At 40.5% G+C, this 22,564-nt stretch overlaps 1 protein-coding gene across 3 annotated transcripts in view; it reads left to right on the forward strand.

Annotated features, from left to right (window-relative positions):
* Positions 1 to 22,564, forward strand: part of ccbe1 (collagen and calcium binding EGF domains 1) — a 298,664-nt gene that overhangs the window by 269,005 nt on the left and 7,095 nt on the right. For 2 of the 3 annotated variants that reach the window (XM_087990294.1, XM_087990295.1), the window contains exons 5-10: positions 494 to 631; positions 9,868 to 9,974; positions 12,244 to 12,358; positions 16,312 to 16,451; positions 18,368 to 18,403; positions 21,985 to 22,020. In XM_087990294.1, the coding sequence (XP_087846420.1) occupies positions 494 to 631; positions 9,868 to 9,974; positions 12,244 to 12,358; positions 16,312 to 16,451; positions 18,368 to 18,403; positions 21,985 to 22,020 (572 nt within the window). The remainder of the gene's footprint in view (positions 1 to 493; positions 632 to 9,867; positions 9,975 to 12,243; positions 12,359 to 16,311; positions 16,452 to 18,367; positions 18,404 to 21,984; positions 22,021 to 22,564) is intronic. The other variant, XM_087990296.1, reaches the window with a different exon arrangement.

Consider the following 22,564-nt stretch of genomic DNA (forward strand, 5'->3'; position numbering starts at 1 on the left):
ATTACCCACCTCTGGCTCTGCTTATTATCTGTTCAAATTCTTAGGCATGTGTTATGTCCAGGGGTAACTATTCCATTGCTGCCCATGCTGTCTACTGCCTATAAATTTCTGCTCATTCAAATATCAGTTGTCCATATCTTAATCCATACCATGGGCAGAATTGTGGCCTACCCACATATGGATTGGAGGATGGATTAGAGCTGAAATGGATAATTTAATATGCATAACTGGGTAATAATCAATAAAAAGAATCAAGCCAAATTTTCTCCTTGACTCTGAAGTTAATTGTAGCACCTTCATATTATTTTGGCTCAGCACTGCTAACTCACCACAAACCAGGAATCTAATCCTGGGAAATTTCTGGTTCATATGTTTCAACTTCCATGATCTTAATCATTAAAGTCACAAAGAAAGCTGGAGAAAAATTTAAAGCAACTTAATTTCATTTTTTAAACTCATTGACTACGTCATATTTTACATGTTGATTTAACAGATATTGATGAATGTTTCAAAAGCAATGGAACTGTGTGTTCCCAAATTTGCCTCAACACACCAGGGAGTTACAAATGTGCATGCAAGGAAGGTTTCCATCTCAAAGAGGATGGGAAGACATGCAGCAAAAGTGAAAGTGGTAAGTTGTGAGCTGATACATTTAAAGAACAAAAATGCATTGGTTTTCAATTGGGCTATGTTACCTTCATAGCAAAACATCAAGTTTACGGGCAACTCCACCTTAAATGTTCAATGAGGATAAGCTGAAAGGTTACTTCCTGTTCTCAATTTTTATTTCATTTGTGGCCTTGAATGGGATTCTGCTAGTATCAGAAACTCTCCACAACTGTACTTGAGGGGAGGTAAAGAACTTTAGACAATTCCTCTATGATTACATGACTCTTTCTGAATCACAGTGTATTTGCTGCTTTATGACTTATTTGCAACTCGAACAATTGATAAGATACAAAGTGCAAGGATGTGGCTCCACTTAAACTGGGATCAGAGTGCAAATCATTCTGTTTGAAAACTGCTATAACATTGTAGCCCCTTGTGAATGTTACTAAATGTTAGTTTCTTGTTGCTGTAAAGAAGGTCACAAAACTTAGCCAAAGGCAACACTGAAATCCACTTAGGGGGTAAATTTTCAATGCATGTGGATCCCAGGTGGTTCAGTAGCTTGTTTTGGTTCACTTCATTTTCAGCTAAAGTTTACAAACCTAAAATAATTTACAGACACGTTATGAGCTGTTCTTTGAATTAAATAATTTGGCAAAATAATAGGATTCATGTTTTAAAGATGCATGACCTTTAAATGACTATGCTTATATTGTTTATAATATCAACAACTCTGTAATAAAGGGGAATGGACAACAACGTACACGTTCTCCTTTTAGCTCAGAACCAGATAGAATCTAAACTAAACTCAAGGTTCACATCTTATCTGTCTGTTAGTTCCAGGTTTCTAGGTGAAATGAGTTTGATATTCTCTCCGCCCCCACCCCACTCTGGCCTATCACCCTTACCTTGATCTTCCTCCACCTATCGCAATTCCAACGCCCCTCCCCCAAGTCCCTCCTCCCTACCTTTTATCTTAGCCTGCTGGACACACTTTCCTCATTCCTGAAGAAGGGCTTATGCCCGAAACGTCGATTCTCCTGTTCCTTGGAAGCTGCCTGACCTGCTGTGCTTTTCCAGCAACACATTTTCAGCTAAGGCATTTGTAGAGCAGACTTTCAGTTTATCTATGACCTGCGTGATGCCTATCAAAGAATCAATGAGTGCTGATACTGGATACCTGAAAGTCCGGAGGTGGCATCCCTCACCTCAAAAACTATTAAACTTACTCATACAAATATTGCAATTGAATTAAGAAACATTTTAAATTGTCCCCCTGAGTTTTTTTTATAAACTAGGGTGACACAATTATACATTTCTCTTTCAGAATCACATCAAGGAACTCACAGCAAGTTAGAATGGTAAGTGACCATTCAGCTTATCGGCATAATAATTAGGCTGGAGTTGTCCTTTGGCCCATTAACTATTAACTGGCCATTTGAGGCCAGTTTTAATATTTCAGTAGAGTAGAATGTTCCTTTCTACCTTTCCTCTATCGAAATTTCTCTTTTTGTGATGAAAACCCTAACAATGCTGGAATGCATTTTCAGAAGTACCAATTACTTACCAGCAACTTGCCAACAGGACTTTCCTTTACTTATGAATTGAGTTATGAGTACAGGTAGCTGAATTATCTATGGGAGGTATTGTCTGCAGGTTTGATCCTGTTCTATCCTCACATGTTTTGTCACAAAATCAATTCATCATTAAACAAAAGGGAAGAAATAACAGTCAATGCTCTATCTTTGGAAAATAAAGGCTAAATTTATTGTTCCTGTTACCACCTTGGAAAGTTATGACTGAATTACTTTTCTAAGAGTTTTTTAATGCATTCTATTGCAACTATAGGATTAATAGATTCTATACAGTCAATTGAGGCCCAATGAACTATCCATACAGGACGCAAGACCCCATGGTGTAGGTGAGTGGATGTACATAACCCTGGACCAGGGAAATTAAGTGACATCAACAGAAAACATAAGGAGATGTCAGGGTTGTGAGCAGTGAGGACTAGAGGGCCTTACTAGTTTTATTGTGGGTGCTATTAAGTTCCATAACAATGATCCAACTGTTGCTAAAAACACAGCCCTGTTGACTCCGCAATGTCCTTCTTACTAATATCTGGGAGCTAGTGCCAAAGTTGGGAAAACTGTCTGGAAAATGTAAAAGCAACAGGCTGATGTAGACATACTCACAGAATCACCTTTTACAATGTTTCTGATGACACTATTATCATTCCTAGGTATGTCTTGTCTCATGAACAGGAGAGACCTAGCAGAGTTGGTAGTGCAATGGTACACAGTAAGGAGCAAATTGCCTTCAGAATCATAAATATTGACTTTGCATTCGTGAAGTCTCATGGCATCAGGTCAAACATAAGCACATAAACATTTTTTTTTCAATTCATTCATAGAATTATAGAATCCCCACAAAGTGGAAGCAAGCCATTCAGCCCATTGAATCCACACTGACCTTCCGAAGCACATCCACCCTATCCCCATAACTCTGCACTTCTTATGGCTAATCCATCTAGCCTACACATCCCTGGACACTACAGGGCAAGTTTAGTACAGCCAATCCACTGAACCTACATACCTTTGGATGGTAGGAGGAAGTTGGAGTACCCAGAGGAAACTCATGCAGACATGGGGAGAAGATGCAGACTCTGCACAGACAGTCGCCTGCAGGTGGAATTGAACCCAGGTCCCTGGCGCTGTGAGGCAGCAGTGCTAACCATGGGAAGGGGGCATTTCTGGCTAGGTATTTATTATCTGTCCCTCGTTGTCATTGAGAATATTTCTATGTCAGGATATTGAGTGGCTTGGAGGGGAGCTTGCAGGTGGCTCACATGTATCTGCTGTTCCTGCCCTTCTAGATGGAAGTGGTCGTGGGTTTGGAGCAGCTTTGGTAAATTTCTCCAGTGCATCTTGTAGATAGTACACATTGCTGCGACTCTTGAACTGTTGGAGGGAGTGAATGTTTGTGGATGTGGAGCTAATCAAGTGGCCTGCTTGCCTTGGGTGGTGTCAAGCTTCTTGAGTGTTGTTGGAGGTGCACCAATCCAGGCAAGTGGAGAGTATTCCAACACACGCCTGACTTGTGCCTTGTAGATGGTCGATAGGTTTTGGGGTGTCAGGAGGTGAATTATTCGCTGCAGTATTCCTAGCCTCTGACCTTCCATCCTCTTGGCTGATGAGTCAGAATACCTCCAAGTTCAATACCACTTAGCAAAATAACTGACTTCAGCAAGGGCACGCAGTGTACTCTGGGTGGGTGATCTCAATGTCCACTACCAAGAATGGTTTAACAACACCATTATTGACTGAGCTGATTAAGTTCTAAAGGACATAGTTACCGGATTGAGTCTGCAGCAGGTAGTGATGGAACAAACATAATGGTTAAATGTATTTGACCTCATCCTCACCAAATGACCTGCCACAGATATACCTGCCCTTGATAGTATTGGTATGAGTGACCATTATACTGTTCTCATAGAGATAAAATTCCATCTTCAACTTAAGGATACCCTCCATCACATTGTGCTTATCACTGTGCAAAAAAAATCAAACTTTTTAAACAAATCTAGTAGCTTAAGACTGGGTATCCATGAGGAATGTGAGCCATCAACAGCAGTTGAATTGTGTTGTAGAACAATCTGTAACCTCATGACCTGGCATGTCCCCCATTCAACCATTATTATCAAGCCAGGGAATCAACCCAGGCTCAATGGACACTGCAGGAGGGCATGCCAGGAACAGCATCAGACATATCTAAAACTGAGATGTCAACCTGATGAAATTAGAAAATGGAACTACTTGCATACCAAACAGCATAAGTGACAAATGATCCAGTAGATCAGATATAAGCTCTGCATCCCAGCTATATCCAGTTGAGAATGAAGGTGGACAATTAAACAACTCGCTGGAGGAGGAGGAGGAGGAAGCTCCAAAAATAACCCCATCCTCAATGTGGAAATGCAGATCATCAGTGCAAAAGATAAGGCTGAAACATTTGCAACAGTCTTCAGCCTCCTCCAGTGGTCACCAGCTTTACAGAAACAGTCTTCAGGGAAAGTGAGGTCTGCAGATGCTGGAGATCAGAGCTGAAAGTGTGTTGCTGGAAAAGCGCAGCAGGTCAGGCAGCATCCAGGGAACAGGAGAATCGATGTTTCGGGCATAAGCCCTTCTTCAGGAATGAGGAAAGTTTGTCCAGCAGGCTAAGATAAAAGGTAGGGAGGAGGGACTTGGGGGAGGGGCGTCGGAAATGTGATAGGTGGAAAGAGATCAAGGTGAGGGTGATAGGTCAGACTGGGGTGGGGGGCGGAGAGGTCAGGAAGAAGATTGCAGGTTAGGAAGGCGGTGCTGAGTTTGATGGATTTGACTGAGACAAGGTGGGGGGAGGGGAAATGAGGAAACTGATGAAATCCGAGTTCATCCCTTGTGGTTGGAGGGTTCCCAAAATGTCAATTCTCCTGTTCCCTGGATGCTGCCTGACCTGCTGCGCTTTTCCAGCAACACATTTTCAGAAACAGTCTTCAGTCAATTTGATTCACTCCATAGCTCAAGACTGGATATCCATGAGACACTGTGAGCCATCAACCACAGTTGAATCGTGTTGTAGAACAATTTGTAATCTCATGCCCTGGTGAAGGTAGTGAATACTGCAAAGGCTATGTAGCTGACAGCAGTGCTGAAGACTTGTGTTCCAGAAATTGCCACTCCCTCTAACCAACAGTGTGAAAAATTGTCCAGGTATGTTCCTATACACAAAAAACAGGACAATCCATTCCAGCCAATTGTCACCCACATCGGTCCATTCTCAGCCATCAGTAAAATGATGGAAGGTGTCATCAACAGTGCTATCAAGCAGCACCCACTCAGCAATAACCTGCTCAGTGATGCCCAGTTAGGGTTCCGCCAGGGCCACTCAGCTCCTGACCTCATTACAGCCTTGGTTCAAACATGGGCAAAACAGCTGGATTCTAGAGGTGAGGTGTGAGTGACAGCTGTTGACATCAAATTGCATTTGTTTAAATGTGGCATCAAGAAGCCCTAGCAAAGTTGGAATGAAGGGGAATTAGCAGCATACAGGAAGATGGTTGTTGTTGTTGGAGATCAGTCATCTCAACTTTAGGACATCTGTCAGGAGTTCCTCAGGGTAGCATCCTCAGCTCAACCATTGTCAATTGCTTCATCAATGGCCTACCCTCTATCATAAGTTCAGAAATGAGGATGTTTTCTGATGATTGTACAATTTTGAGCACCATTTGTGTCTCCTCAAATACTGAAGGATTACATGCCCAAATGCAGCAAGATACTGATGACTTCAATAATGAGATAGACAAGTGGCAAGTATTGTTTGTGCCAAACAAATGCCAGGCATTGACTGTGTCCAACAAGGAAAAATCCCACCAACTCCCCTTCACCATCACTGAATTTCTCACAATTAACACCCAGTGGTTGAACATTGACCAGAAATTTAATTATTGATTTGTTGATTTGATTTAATTTGATTTATTGTAGCCATATGCACCTAAGTACAATGAAAAACTTCATTTTGCATGGAGTACAGGCAGATCTTAGCAAACAAGGATATGAATCATAGTGCGCATTATCAGAATGAGGCATACAAGATTATGGCTTACAGGAGGTGCGCAAAGCAAGATCACCATTAGCAAGGTCATCATTATTTGAAGTTAGAGCGATCCATCCAGCTGTCTCATGATATCAGTGAAGAAGCTGCTCGTGAACCTGTTGGTCTATGTGTTCAAGCTTCTGTATCTTCTGCCTGACAGAAGAGGTTGGAAGAGAGCATTACCAGGGTGGGAGGGGTCTTTGATGGTGTTGGCAGCCTTTATGTGGTAACAAGAAGTGTAGATGGAGTCCATGGATAGGAGGTTGCTTCCATGCTGGCCTGGGCTCTGCAAACAACTCTCTGTAGCTTCTTACAGTCCTGGGTTGAGCCGTTGCCATACCAGGCCATTATGTACCCACGCTTTCGAAGAGTTCATCTGTAAAAGGTGGTGTGGGTCCTTATGGACATGCCAAATTTCCTGAGCTGCCTGAGGAAGAAGAGGTGTTGTTGTGCCTTCTTGACCATGCATCTACGTGGGAGGTCAAGGACAGATTTTTTTTTTAAACTTTACTCCTATGAACTTGACATTCCTCGGAACAAATCATATAGAAAGTATGGCTATAAGAGTAGGTTGGAAGCTAGGAATTCAGCTGCAAGTAACGCCTCCTGACTGTTTGAAGGCTGCCCATCATGTACAAGGAATGAATCAGGAGTGTGGTAGAATACTTTCCATTTTCCCAGATGATTGCAGCTCCAACAACACTCAAGAAGCTCAACATCATTCAAAACAATGTAACCCACTTGATTGGCAACACATCCACAGGTCTTCACTGCCTGAACCACTAATGCTGAGTTGCTGAAGTGTATGCCATCCACAATATAGACCATAGAAATTCACCGAGGCTGCTAAGCATCTTCCAAACTCATAATCACTACCATCTGGAAAGCCACGGATAGCAGCTATACGAAAACAGTTCCACCTGCAAGATTCCCCACCAAGCCACTTGCCATCCTGATTTGGAAATATATCACCATTCCCTCAGTATTGCTGTATCAGAATCCTGGTTGCCCCTCTCTCATGGTATGGGGGTATATTTAAACCAAATTGAGTGCAGCAGTTCAAGAAGTCAACTCACAACCACCTTCTCAAAGACAATTAGGCACAGGCAATAAATTCTAGTCCAGCCAGTGGTGCCCACATCCCTTGAATGATTAGAAAAGATGTATTTGAAGCGCAGAAGATTTGGCCAAATTCGATAGGGATAACCTTTTCCCATTGGTTGAAGCATTGAGAAATGAGGTACTGATTTATAGTGAATCACCAACAATGACATGAGGGAAAATGTTTGTAGACAGAGAGTGATTAGCATCTGAAATGCAATACCTTACGATTTGTTGGAAGACTATCTAAATATAGCTTCCAAAAAGAAATTGCTTTGAGTCCTAAAGAGGAAACATTACTGTTGCATGTGGAAAGGGCAAGGGAGGGAATGAGCTAATTGGCACTCAGAGAGAACAAGCACATCCATGAGTGACCTTCTTTTGTGCTGTTAGCATTCCTTGATTCTGAATGAATAAAGAAAACCCATCTCCGTCTATTGTGGTATGTTTCTCTCCTTGTCAAAATTTCCTTTCTATGTTATGCCCAAGGAATGCATGATTCTGCAGGCTTAAAGACGGAAACCAACCACACTGTCAGATATTAAAAGGAAAACAATGTGTTCATGTCTATGATGTTCCCTGTTTCTGCGTATTCCTGTGGCATTGACGTTGACAATGTATTTCCACAATTCCAAACCAGAATAATTTGTTTTCTTTGTCCATCTGCAAACAGTTCCTGTTGAACTGGGAGTTTGGCACTTTCTTGAAAGAGACACGATTTGCTGTATAAATACACATATACTGTTTTACAATAATTTTATCCAACTTTTATAAACTCAAATGAACCAATTGTATAGAATGCATTCTTGTTTATGACTTATCATGAAAAATGGCAACATTGCATGGATGTGGTGCCGTGATAGGACTAATCATTACAAAATTACACATTTTAATTTAAAAGTTGTATCATTTGTGTTATCCTATCTAAAATTGTTCCAGTATAACTTTCAACAAATGCAGTAATCATCAAATGCTCATCTGTTAAAGTTTTGGTTTCTTGTAACCTATTGTTGAACAGCAATGCAAAATCAGGAAGTTTTAAGTCTCTGAATGGACCAGTTTAAGGGTTTCACTCAAGACAGGTTTTCTGGTGATCCAGAAGACAGTTGAGGTTTACATTTTAGTATTCCAGTCTTAAGGGTGATGTCAGTCTGGTAGCATGGGTGGATCACTGTTGGTATTATAAAGTTTTAAAACAAGACTTTGTTCTCAACTTCTCACAGTATTGTGTCACAGAAACTGGCACAATGAAGATTATTTTCCATGTTTCTGGCAAATTATTCTTATGTTCGTAACAACTTTTAGCTTTTTGTAATTCCGGTTCTCCTACTTGAAGAAGCAAATTTAACAGAAGCCCATCATTTAAAGGCATAATACAAGCCAAAGCTTGTCATTTGATAAACAATTCTTTATAAATCATTAGTCCCCAACTTCTCTCCATCATTTTTGTCTTTTGTTTTCCATATTAGGAATATGACAATGGTTATTATGCATGAATTATTTCCTATGTAATCAATATAGGAGAAATCTCTTTGTTTAGGAGTGGCTAGAATGTAGATTTAATTGAGGTAATTCTCATAGATGTACATATGGAGAAACTACATCAGTATATAAAGGAGAAAGGAAACTGCGACTGATGACTCCCTTCCACAATGTTGACAGGACTATTTACCTCATCTATCCCATTTCCAGTAATTCTATTCTTAATTCTTTCCCTTCCCCTCAGAGCAATGATATCCCTAGTTACCATTTAGAAGGTGGAGTTGCTCTGCCTTCGTGAACTGCAGTAGGTACCCCCACAGTGCAGTTAAGGAGAGAGTTCCAGGATCTTGACGCAGTTCCAAATACACTTTCCAGATAAAAGTTTTTTTTTTCAAATTAATATCTGTTCCATGTGGGATCTCTAACATATTTAAGAGATCAAATACATATCGCTGCTCCTGGTTAACCCTAAGCTTTTGCTTCTTGTCATTTCAGTGCTTTGGTCACACTGATCCCTTTGTCTTCACCTTCCCTCACTGATCTACTGAAGATCTATGGGAAGTGGAGAAACAGTGCATCACCTTTTGATTACACTGTGCTGGGCTTGTTATTGAGTTCAACACTTTCAGATCCTAAATACTGCTCCCATTTTGTCAGATAACGGGTGTTGGTAATGATTCTGCATCTGTCATCTTCGAATCTTCCAGACCAACCTTTTGTTTCTTTTAATGTTCTATTATCACCCGTTGATTTCTTGCACCTTTGTCACTTTTGTCATTTAGTTGGTGAAATCATCCATACTAAAATTGCACAGCAGTAGAATATTAAAACTAGCCCTGCTGTGTACCTAACTTTATAGCCATTACACTAGTATTGTTTTTGGTATCACATATGTGAATGGAAAGCACACAAGCTGGTCATTTGGGAACTAATGGTTTTGCTGAACATTATGAGGTAGAAATTAAAAATAACTAAAGTCATTAAATGAAAATAAATTAGGATTTAACAATTTAAAAATACATTTTGACTTTTTGATTGCAGCAGGCCAGTATATAAAATCTGATACTGTGATGAAAGCTGGTACCTGCTCTACAACCTGTGAAGATATCCAACAGATAAAACAAGCAGTGCTACAGCTAAAACAGAAGGTAAGGAGATTAATGAAATGAAAGTGTTTCTTGCTCCATGTGATTATCGTTCCTTATTAAGGAATATTGTTACACAGGTTATAAAAATTGATAACAATAAAAATGTTAGGAGCAGTACAATTCTAATACTGTTTTGGCTTCTCCCAGTGACCGAAATGCGTTTATACTAAAATTGTTAAGAACATTAAAACAGTTCTCAAATTGTAAACTTAAAGCAAGAAGAACAATATGAACTCAGTTTCCAGTGACGTTATGCAGATTTAAACACAATGTCTCCAGCACCTTATGCAGACTTAAGCCGGTTCTCTGGATCTGGTGGCACCAAGGGCTGCTGATGCCTTCCTTCCTGATATCTGTGAAGAGCGTGGTGGAAGCATTGAGAGAGAAGCCAAAAGTGCTGCCAACCCCTGGGAATTAGACATATTTTCACAAAAATGGCATTAGCAAGTTGAGTTTCTCCTCCAGTATATGCACATGCTATCCTTTAAGATGATGAGTCGTAGCACTGCTGTGGATGTCAGATCCAGTTCCTACTCTGTTGCTGAGTTAGCTGGTCTAAGTTTAGCCACGTGGCAGGAAAGATACAATTATCTTCAACGCTATTGCCTCTGGGGAAAAAAAGCCATTCTATAATTATAAGCTATCATTATATATTTTACAGCCTTGTGCATAGAGAATATGAGAAATTGACATGATTATAGCTGTTTCTCAATTAGATGCAACATCTTTCAGACAGAGGAGGAAACTGGGGAAAATATCCATTTATATTACCTTACAATCTGTTATCAAATCATAACATCTTTGTGTATTCAGTTTTAATAACAGATCCATACATTATGTGATTTTATTAATAGCATTTCATGTTGATTTTGGGTTTTGAACTGGTGGCAGGTGTGTTTTGGACTGTGTGTCTGAGGGGATTTAATAATTAACTCATCAGTCTTTATGGATTTTACACAAAAGAAGTGTGAGAGAGTTAGTGAGGTAATATTTGGAAATTGTTTGCATTGGGAACTTAAAAGAAGAACAATTTTAACTCAGTTTCCTGCAACATTGTGCCCACTTAGATCAGTTCTGTGGGGCAGCTGGATTGAATAGAATAAACACCAAGCATTAGCTTCCTTTTGGTTTAGAAGAATGAGAAATGATTTTTTTTCTTGCATAAGGGAAAGTTTCATTGTTTAGGAAGCTTCTGTTTTAAGTTCATACAAGTCATTGAGGAATCTAAATGCCAGAAATAGTTTCTCCTGGAAAAAGGAGTTAGTTAATAACAGCCAGAAGTAGGTAACCACAGCATAAAGGTTTTAGTTTAAAATTCAAGATGAAATTATTTGGTTAGAACCCTGCTGTGGTTACTTGATTTGGAGATGCCGGTGTTGGACAAAGTTAAAAATCACACAACCCCAGGTTATAGTCCAACAGGTTTAATTGGAAGCACACTAGCTTTCGGAGCGACGCTCCTTCATCAGGTGGTAGTGGAGGGTTCAATCCTAACACACAGAATTTATAGCAAAAATTTACAGTGTGATATAACTGAAATTATACATTGAAAAATTGATTGTCTGTTAAGCCTTTCATCTGTTAGAATACTGTTATAGTTTCACTTCTTTCACGTGTAAATCACAAAACTTTTTTTATATAAAAGTTGCATTCTCGGGTTAGCTGTTAACAATGGTGAAAGCTAGACAATATGTTGAAGGTGTTGGCCCCCTGTGTTCTCTGTCTATGCCATGATGTTTAGATTGAATCTAATCTAAAAAGTGAGATAACGGAGTTTTACATAAATTCATGCAGTTTTTGAGCTCAGAGTTATTTGAGTTATTTGAAGCTGCTAAAGTCAAAGCTCAGTGATGTGGATAGTCAAGGGAGAAGCTACCAAAATCTCAAGATCAGAAACTGAAAGAAACAGATAAGTCAAGCCTATAGATGTGGTAGAGAAGAGGACATTTGCTGCTGTTTGATTATCAAAATGTAATGCTGATAGGTTAGACAGAAACATATTTTTTAGCATATGTTACAAAATCTTTCAAATAGTATCTTATATGGTTTGTTTATTTTATTTGTTTTTTTGTGTGGTATTGACTTTTGTTTTGATACTAAAACCAAATCTTGAACATTGCATGCATGTTTTTCAATGAAAGATCATCTCATTAAATAAAATAATCATCTATCAAGTCAGGTTTCTGTTTAGGATCTGACTTTGTTCGGTAATACATTAGCTGGGATCATAACAATTAATTAACATAACTTGAATTTTACTTTTCTTCAGGTCACTTCACTGCCCAACAACATTGCTGATATTAGTAAGCAAAGATCAAACAGTGACAAGTTATTTGCATCGAACAGTTACAATTATGGACTGAATGGACCACCAGGGCCCACAGGTAAGAAACAACCTTACAAATTCCACACAATGGAGGGTTCAAAAATATTAGGAAACCAATTTAACAATTGGAAAGTGCAGCAAAAGAAATTTGGTAAACTAGAACATTTTTTTACAATGATTAACAGAAGAGAATAGAATATCCTTTATTGTCACATGTACTCCATTCGTAGAAGTACAGTGAAAAGCTTTTACAATGTCTGCCTTTTATGGCGACATTTTAGCTACAAGTACCGAGGTATAATTCTGAGATGCAACAGAGGAATAAAAGTAGTTGCATTACTTTGCGGAGTTGAAAAGTAAGTTAAAAATAGAACATCATTAAAGGGTTAACATTGCAGGAAGGTAGGAAATTTCAAATAGACAATACGGTTAATCAGCTCAGTGCAGGGACTCCACACATGACCTGACCGCCCTCGCCAGATCCCAGTCCAACAGCCGTCCCCGCTCCACTCCAAGCACCAGACCATTCCGTATTGGTACTCAGCTGCTCCAAGGTAAGTACCAGTACTATCTCCCCATGCACTGGTCTCCGCCCAGAACTCGCTGCCTCTGCACTCCTCCGAGGCTGTTTCCCCACTCCCTGCTCTGTGGCTCGTTGCTTTGGGATAAACAAACCATATAAGATACTATTTGAAAGATTTTGTAACATATGCTAAAAAATATGTTTCTGTCTAACCTATCAGCATTACTTTTTGATAATCAAACAGCAGCAAATGTCCTCTTCTCTACCACATCTATAGGCTTGACTTACCTGTTTCTTTCAGTTTCTGATCTTGAGATTTTGGTAGCTTCTCCCTTGACTATCCACATCACTGAGCTTTGACTTTAGCAGCTTCAAATAACTCAAATAACTCTGAGCTCAAAAACTGCATGAATTCATGTAAAACTCCGTTATCTCACTTTTTAGATTAGATTCAATCTAAACATCATGGCATAGACAGAGAACACAGGGGGCCAACACCTTCAACATATTGTCTAGCTGCCCATGCCTCCCAGTGTTGCAGGGTTCCCCTCTGGGGCTAAGGGGAGAGAAGAAGAAAGAACAGAGAGGAAAAATAAGTAAAAGAACAGGTGGAGTAGAGGAGCTCCAGCAGGAGAGTGTTACTGGATAGCAGGAGCAATCATGCCACAGGATCAGAGTAAGGTAATGAAATTGGTGGTGAAAATTAGATTTAAGAGGCAACTATAATTATAGAGAGGGTTAATATTAAGAAGAATAAGCTCACTGGAGGTTAGAAGAAGATGTGGTTTATTTTGAAAGATAAAATATTTGACAAGGCTTACAGAAATATTGAGAGAATGCTTCCATTCAAAGAGGAATTTAGAATTAGGAAACATAATTGTAGAATAAGGCGTCACCCTTTAGGCATAGATGAAGAAGAATCTCTTCTCCAGAGGATCACATGTATTTGGAATTTTCTAACCTAGGGAGGTTAGAAGACAGTGCCATTGAACATGTTGGGGAAAGTGAACACTGCAGATGCTGCAGTTCAGAGTCGAAGAGTGTGGTGCTGGAAAAGCACAGCTGGTCAGGCAGCAACTGAGGAGCAGGAGAGTTGACATTTCAGGCATTAGCCCTATATCAGCCCTGATGAAGTGCTTGACTCTCCTGCTTATTGAACATGTTCATTGATGAGTCTTGTTCTTTAGGAGTCAAGGATAATGGACAATTGACAGGAAAGTGGAGTTGTGACCAAGATCAGATCAGCCATGATCTTACTGAACATAAAACATAGAACAGTACAGAACAGGAACGGGCCCTTCAGCCCACACTGTTAAGCTGAAAATGAAACCATACTTAACTAATCCATTCTGCCTGTTCAGTGGTCTATATCCATCCATTCCTTGCATATTCATGTGCTTACCTAATAATCTCTTGAATGCCCCTTATCTTTCTACACCAGCATGTTCCAGACTCCTACTGCGCTCTCGCCCCTTACATCCCTTTTGATCTTCCCTCTCACCTTAAATGCATGCTCCCTAGTTTTAGACTCTGGGAAAAAGATTCTGACTGTCAACCCTATCTACACATCTCATAATTTTATAGACTTCTATCAAGATTCCTCACAGCCTCCGACACTCCAGAGAAAACAACATGAGTTTTTTTAGCCTTTCCTTATAGTTCATATCTTCTAAACTAGGCAGCATCTGGTAAACCTCTACAGCAACCTCTCTAACGCCTCCATATCCTTCCTGTAATGTGTCAACCAGAATTGAAGACCATACTCTAAGTCTTATAAATCTGTAGAGCTGGTTTGATAAACCATATGGCCTACTTTTCCTGCTCCTAGTTCTTAGATTCTCACATTATTCTTATGTATGAGAAAGGCAGCTCAGTGGGATTGATGTGCAGGGAGCAATTGAGTGTAAAAGCCTATGCTTGTTCCTAGAATAATATTTATATTAATATTCCACCTAGTAAGATTTCTTTTATTTGCAGACGAGTGGAGGAAATTGGAACAAGCTTTAATCTATTCAGTGATGATGTGGCATGTGTTATTTATCTTCATTGTTGGGATGTGGGTGTCGATGGCTAGGCCACCATATAATTCCCCAATCTTAATTGCCCCGAGGGCAGATAAAAATCAACAACATAGTGGGTCTGGAGGCACATGTAGACCAGATCAGATAAGGAAGACAGGTTTCCTTTCTTAAAGAACATTAATGGATGAGGTGTTTTTTTTAATGTTTACAAAGTCATTGTGAGATGTGTTTTGTTATTCCAGATTATTTTAAATTAAATTCAGATTTCACCATGATGGGAATCAAACCCATGTTCCCAGCATATTGGCCTGAAGTTCTGGGTTACTAGTCTAGTGACATTACCACTATGCCACCAACTCCACTCAATAGCAATGTAATGTTGTTTGTTAAGTGGGCTGGAGAAAATAATCAGTTGGTTATAAATGCTAGTGTGACAGCAAGATGGTGTACTGAAACGGCAAGCACTGCAAGTTCAAGGTCATTCTTAAAGACAGAGAGGAGGTGCTCTGCAAAACAGTCACCGAGTCTTTATTTGGTCTCACCAGGGTAAAGGAGTCTGCATTGTGAGCAGTTAAAACCGTAGATTAGAGAGAAATGTAAATAAATTACTGCTTCATCTGGAAGTTGTACTTGAGGCTTTAGACATTAAGGCAGAGGTAAAATGGCAATTATTACACCTTCAGCGATTGCATTGGAAGCTACCATGGAGAAGGGGAGTAAGGAAGTGTAAGGTGTTGTGGAGGATTGGACCAGGCTTGTCACTGTCTTGCTGCCATGTTAACATTTCAGTCTTAGGCCTGCTGTACGTGTTCCAGAGAAGCTCAATGCAAACTGAAAGAACAGAGTCTCAATTTCCACTGAGACACATTGCAGCTTTGAGGACTCAACATAGAGCTCAACAACTTCAGAGTATGAACATGGCCCTCTATTATGATTATATGCCTTTCTCCTCCACTTTCCCATGTCTTGCTTCCATTTATTTGCTCTCAGCAAAGCCAACCAACTTTAAACTATTCACACCGACCATTCAGCAGCTATTTTCCCTCTATATTTCTCCGTTACTATTAGTAGCACTCCCCTTATTTGTTTGTGGTTGATACGGTCACCATCTGTTACACTTGCTTCTCTTACCGTTTTGTTAACACGAAAAAGAACATTATATTCCAGGCACTTTCAGTTGTGATGTATTGCATCAGACTTCAAACATTACCTTTGTTTTCTCCCTCCAGCAATCCTTCCAGAACTTATTGAATTTGTCCAAAATGTTCTGTTTTTATTTAAGATCTCCAGTAATTTCACTTTTTTGTGCATAAGAAAACTCATGAAAAAAAATTAGTATCTTACTGTGCTCTTTTATTGCCCTTAATAGAATCCCTTAAACTATATTGCAAGATCCTTTAACAGCAGTTTTGAACGTTATTTCAAAGTCACACAACATGAAAATGTTTTTATTTGATGTTATTACAGGCCTGCCAGGTCCTAAAGGAAGCCCTGGTCCAAAAGGACAAGCAGGATCCCCAGGGCCACCAGGACCCAGAGGAATGATGGGACCAATTGGCCCTTCACCTGACATATCTCACATTAAACAGGGAAAAAGAGGAGCAGTGGTCAGTACCTCTTTTCTGAAATGTAAAGCTTTCCTGCAAGACAAATGCTGCACATAATTACTTAGGTAAAAACAATGACTGCAGATGCTGGAAACCAGATTCTGGATTAGTGGTGCTGGAAGAGCACAGCAGTTCAGGCAGCATCCAAGGAGCTTCGAAATCATAATTACATGACAAGCCAAACCCAAAGTTTGTCAAATAATTTTGTAGTATATTTCATTTTCTATGGGAATTGACAGATCAATTACAAATTAGCAACAGTAGTTCATTAACAAGCAGAGATTCTGAGTGCAAATAGCATCATGGTAAATTGTGTGCAGAGCCCCTGATCAAATTTGGAACTGACAGTAAAACATGGTATAATGCAGAAAAGTTGCACATAGCCATTGACTCCATCTCATTGTGAGATAATCAGTTTATTTTTAGTTCAGTGTGCAGTCATTCCATTTTCCAAAAACATTCATGCTTTAATGGATGAGATGGATTGTGATGAACACAGGAGGCTGTGGAGTGACTTAACTGAGGTGTCCAAATATTGAGGGGCCGAGATAAAGTTGACCAGTAAGACCTGTTCCTCTTTCGGAAAGGTCAGTTATCAGGGCGCACAGATTTAAGATGATTGGTAAAAGGATTAGAGGGAACATGGGGAAGAACTTTTTTATCCCAGGGCATGCTGGAAATCACTGCTGTGTTCAGTGGTGGAGGCTGAAGCCCTCAACTCATTTAAAAGGTACCAGGATCTGTACCTAAAATGCTATAGCTACAGGCCAAGTGCTGGAAAGTGGGATCAGAATGGGCAGTTTTTGTTCCTTCTCAGCCACACAGACATGGTGGGCTAAGTGGCCTCTTTCTGTGGCATAGTGCTTCTAGGATTCCATGGTGGTGCAGTTTTCAAATACTTGTGGAAGTCAGGGCATCCAGAAATGTGTGATACAATCTACAACACAGAAAACAAAATTGGCAATGAGAGCTTCCAAAACCATGGAAGCAGACCATTGGGTCCACACCAATCTCTAAAGAGCCTCCCTTCCCTACACCACAACCTTGCAATTTCCATAGCTAATCCACCAAATATACACATCCCTAGACACTATCAGCAATTTAGCATAGCCTATCTACCTAACTAGCACATCCTTTGATTGTGGGAGGAAACCAGAAGAAACACACACAGACCTTCACCTAGGGCTGGAATTGAACCCATGTCCTGGGGCTGCAAGGAGGCAATGCTAACCACTCTGCCACCCATGTAAGTCTCCTCCTGTCTCTACTGATTTCTTCACTAGGACCAATAGAACTTAAGGCAAAACAAATAATCCTAACTAAAAGAATGTGTTAGTGTTGAATGAAGACAGAAGCATGCTTCATAGACAAGTAGCCTTTGGAGAGCTTCTTTAGTTTTCAGTTTGTCATTTGTCAAATTACATAGCAGGATAAGTTAGCCCTTCCAAGGAAAGAAAGTAAAAGGAGGGAAAGCTGGTAAAAATAGTGCTGGGAATTTTTATAACTGGGCATTTTGTTAAACTCTGGAAGTAAAAGAGATCTCAAAGTTGTTTGTTTCTTAAGCATGTTGGGGATTGTGGATTTGCATTTTGTTGGTGGTAGGAGAAAGTGAAGACTGCAGATACTGAAGATCAGAGTTGAATAGTGTGGCACTGGAAAAGCACAGCAATTTAGGCAGCATTAGAGGAGCAGGAGAGTCGATGTTTAGGTCATAACCCCTTCAGCAGGAATGTGGCAGTGCCCATTCCTGATGAAAAGCTTATGCCCAAAATGTCGACTTTCCTGCTCCTTGGATACTACCTAAACTGCTGTGCTTTTTCAGCACCACATTTTTCGATTCTGCTGGTACTGTATAATTCAATAGTGCTATTACTTTAATGATCAAGAGATTATATCAAAACTTGCATTTATTTTAGGGTCCGCCAGGAGCTTCTGGAAGAGATGGAGCCAAGGTAGGCATGGCATACAGTATCATCAAAGGGCATTGTATCTATACTGAAATGACTTTAGACATTTTGTTTTGTCAGCATGACCACAGCTTTCACCATTGGAAAAGAGCAGACACTGATTAAAGTTTAATGACCATGCCATTTCCTATATTACAATGGTCACTAAACATCAGAAAGTAATGAACAGGTTCCAAATTGCTTTAGGAACATCCTGAGAGTGTGAAAGACTCTATATAAAAGCAAGTCCTTTCTTCCTTATTTTATGGTATCACACTGCACTGCCAGAGAAGCACATGTTAAAATATACAGGACTCTGCATTGGTGCCCAATTTTATAAAACTGCCAGTCACATGTCAAAGTCACTGAAAAAGAGCCTTTTAAATGACCTATTGCTGTGGCAACTATGGATTCACCTATCGTGCAAGTAAAGCGAGGAATTGCAGAAGCTGGAGATCTGAAACAAAGAATCAGTGCTGGAGAAATTCCAGGGTTCTTAAATGAAACTTTGTGAGGATGCTTTTTTGGCATTTACACAAACTCTTAAATAAGGTAACATTAAAAGTTTGTCTTCCGATCATTTTTCCTTCTTTTGGCAATTGCTGTCCAATCTAATTTGTGTCCTTCCCATAGGATTCCTGCTGGACTTATGGAAGGAGAGTGTCAAGAAAGCTGTGGATTTATGTCCTGTTATGTCGCCTCACATCTCTCAGAGAAATCTCCAAATATTTCACATTCTATTACACACTTTGAAAATGATATGAAACAGATGTGTGGCTTTACTTTCAGGCATGAGTACTAAAATAAAATGCATATGAATTGGAAGGGATATTGCTATTTATAGAATTGCCCAAACACATTGGACTGGATTTTAAATGATAACATGGCCCTTACCCTTGGCTAAAACGTCAGGGAAGAAACCCATCAATGACGGAACATGCCTCACCACAAAACAATTTGATGTTGGGGGCAGTGTTAATGGCTGGAACCAAGGGACAGCACTACCATCACCTAATTTTGGAGCAAAGACCCAGCCTCAGTGAACTGCCACTCACTCAGATACCAGCAGTTCTGCTGGACCTGCAGTGCTAGCTGGGACTGCTAGCCATTGCTGGGACTGTAGGCAGTCCCAACAACCTGACAAGCCTAGTATCAAAGGATAAGGTGAGAAAGCAGAAACAGGGTACTGAGTTGGATGATCAGTCACAGTCGTATTGAATGGTGGAGCAGGCTCAATGGCTGAATGGCCCACTCTGGCTCCTATTTTCTATGTGTCTATGTTTCTAATTTCAGAGTTAGGATTTCAGTGAAAGAGGTGGGGAACTGGGTTCAAGATGCCAGGGAAGGTGATATAGAGAGGGGATGGCTTTGAGCATGGCACTGTTGATGGACTCAGGAGATCCACAAAACAGCCACCAGTGATCCTCCCCTCCCCACTTCCCCACATTCCAAGACGCCCACCCCAACTGCACCCAATATCGATTGGTACATTGACTGTTGCTGGGTGTCCTGCATGGGCCCCATTCTGTTGTGATTAAAATACAGGCAGGGGCTGGGGACAGCATGAGACTATTAGCTGGCTACTGAAAGCCCTCAATTGGACCAACTTCAGGCGGGCAACAGGATGCATTCTCTACTCTCCATAAAGTATTAGACAGGTCAAGGCATGTGGTTTGGCAGCAGAAAAGTTTTTTTTGATTAGATTCCCTACAGTGTGAAAACAGGCCCTTCGGCCCAACAAGTCCACACCAACCCTCCAAAGACTAACACTCCCAGTCCCATTTCCCTCTGACTAATGCACCTAACACTATGGGCAATTTGGCACAGCCAATTCACCTGACCTGTGCATCTTTGGACTGTGGGAGGAAAGCAGAGCACCCAGAGGAAACTCACACAGATGCGGGGAGAATGTGCAAACTCCATACAGACAGTCACCCAAGCCTGGAATCAAACCTGGGACCCTAGTGAGGCAGCAGTGCTAATCACTGAGCCACCCTGCCATCCAAAGTTACCAACTTTCAACTCCAATGACAGGGAATCATAAAATCCAGTCAATCCTCTCACCAACATTGGCTGGTAAATTTGTACAATGTATTTGGATAAATGAGTAGATGGAATCAGAAAACTGCAAAACTGTTGTTAAAAGTCTGTCCTTGATGGCTTAATGCATGTGATAGGCGAAAGTGAGGACTGCAGATGCTGGAGATTAGAGTCAAGATTAGAGTGGTGCTGGAAAAGCACAGTAAGTCAGGCAACATCCAAGGAGCAGGAAAATCAATGTTTCGGGCAGGAGCCCTTCATCAGGATTGAGGCTAGAAGCCTCAGGGGTGGAGAGATACATGGCATGGAATAGATGGGACATACCAGATGACTCCAAACTTTAATCTTCAGCATGTACATCTCAGTTAAGGTAGGCAGCCTGACCTGAGAGGGTGAGTCAACTTAGTAAAATGTAAAATATTGTAGGTACCAGAGATTTAAAACAAAATTGGAAAATGATAGAAACAATACACCATTGTGCTTGCATGGCGGAGGTAAGAGGTACATTTGTGGACCATTTTTGAAATTCAAGTGAAGAAATCACATTATGTTTCAATAGCTTCTACTGAAAAAAATACATGCATGCAGATATCAGGAGGAGAAAAAGTTATTCCAGTCTCCTTGATGATCAAACAGACTGTTTACTAGATGCCCGTGTTGAAATGGGATGGACAAAGTTAAAAGTTACATAACACCTTTCAAATAAACCTGTTGGACTATAACCTGATGTTGTGTGATTTTTAACTTTAAGACTATTTGTAGGCAGAGGGTGCTGGAAGGCGACCTTAGTGCAGAGAGACACATGAGTATCGCTGGGAAATTTAGAAATGTTGAAGACATCGAGGTCCTGCCGAATTTAACAGCAGGAACTCGTTACAGTCCGATTGCTCCTATTTCCTGCCCATCAGCCGACCAGATTGAGAGACTGGCTGGCTGCCGTGTTCGGAAAGCCAGCCGGAGAAGCCTGAAGCTAGGAAGGTGGGGGTGGTTTGTCAGACCTAATCAGCAAGGGAATGATCAGAGCAGAAGATTTGCGTGAAGGGCTGGGTAAAGCTCTCCTGTTCCTCTTGGCCCACAAGCCGCACTGCAGAAACAATTACTGGCAGCTCCCACTTCCTTCTCGCTGCTGGGTGTCCCGAGTGCAGGGAAATCGAACCCGTTGTTACTAAATTCAAATGGCTTTCAGCACCTGTGGAATGGTATGTCATTTCAATGTCGTCGCTGCAGATTAACTTCGGCGGAGCATGTTATGCACATGACCTCAAATTTGTCGCAATTTAAGCCAGAAGTAGCGATATTTACATTGAACCTTGAGTTTCACAATCGGCTGTTCTCCACTCCTAAACCTGATATGGTGGAAGGCTGTGCACAGGTTGGGATGATGGGCGAACTGCTGACACTTCTACCTGTGGAAAATTAAGGGAGAAAAGTTGAAGAGTCTCAATTTTGATGTTCTGCAACCTGTACTTTCTACTTAAAAATGTCAAAAATTTTATAGATGATGGAAAACCAAAGGCAATACTAATCATTACTCTGTCCCATAACAGGGTGAGAGAGGTGCTCCAGGACCAAGAGGATCACCTGTAAGTAAAACCTGTTAAATTGGTCTGTGCAATTAGAAAACATATTCACACTAAAAGGAAAGGGCAGGCCAAATTTTAAGTTTCTCATAAATTTGGACAATATTTTGATACATATAATTATAAAAGAATGTTAGCTGGAGGAACGGTTTAATGTTTCCTTCTGCCCAGAGGGTGAGCAGAGGAGATTGAACTTCAAACATGTAGCCCTGATTATGACAGGATCCTTTGTTACCTAAAGCATCAGACCCCTGATGTTGCCCATCATGTGCTTATATTCAAAACAAATGAAATATTCGATTCCTTTACTAGCAGCAGCACCAAAGTGTTTGTTGGTTTTAAATCTGCTTTTATATGAGAGTTGATGGACTGAAATGTATAGGGGCCTGAAGGACATGAGCTGTGGTGAGAAATCTCATCTTCAAGCAAGTTAGACAAAGGGGAGCCAGTGGATGTGATTATTTGGATTTCCAGAAGGCCTTAGACAAGGTACCACACAGGAGCTGCTAAATAAGTTAAACCTCATGATGTTAGAAACAAGGTACTT

Source organism: Chiloscyllium plagiosum, unplaced genomic scaffold, assembly GCF_037043375.1.
Source record: "Chiloscyllium plagiosum isolate Xiang-an unplaced genomic scaffold, Cpla_swu_hap1 HiC_scaffold_1, whole genome shotgun sequence".
Lineage (NCBI taxonomy): Eukaryota > Metazoa > Chordata > Chondrichthyes > Orectolobiformes > Hemiscylliidae > Chiloscyllium > Chiloscyllium plagiosum.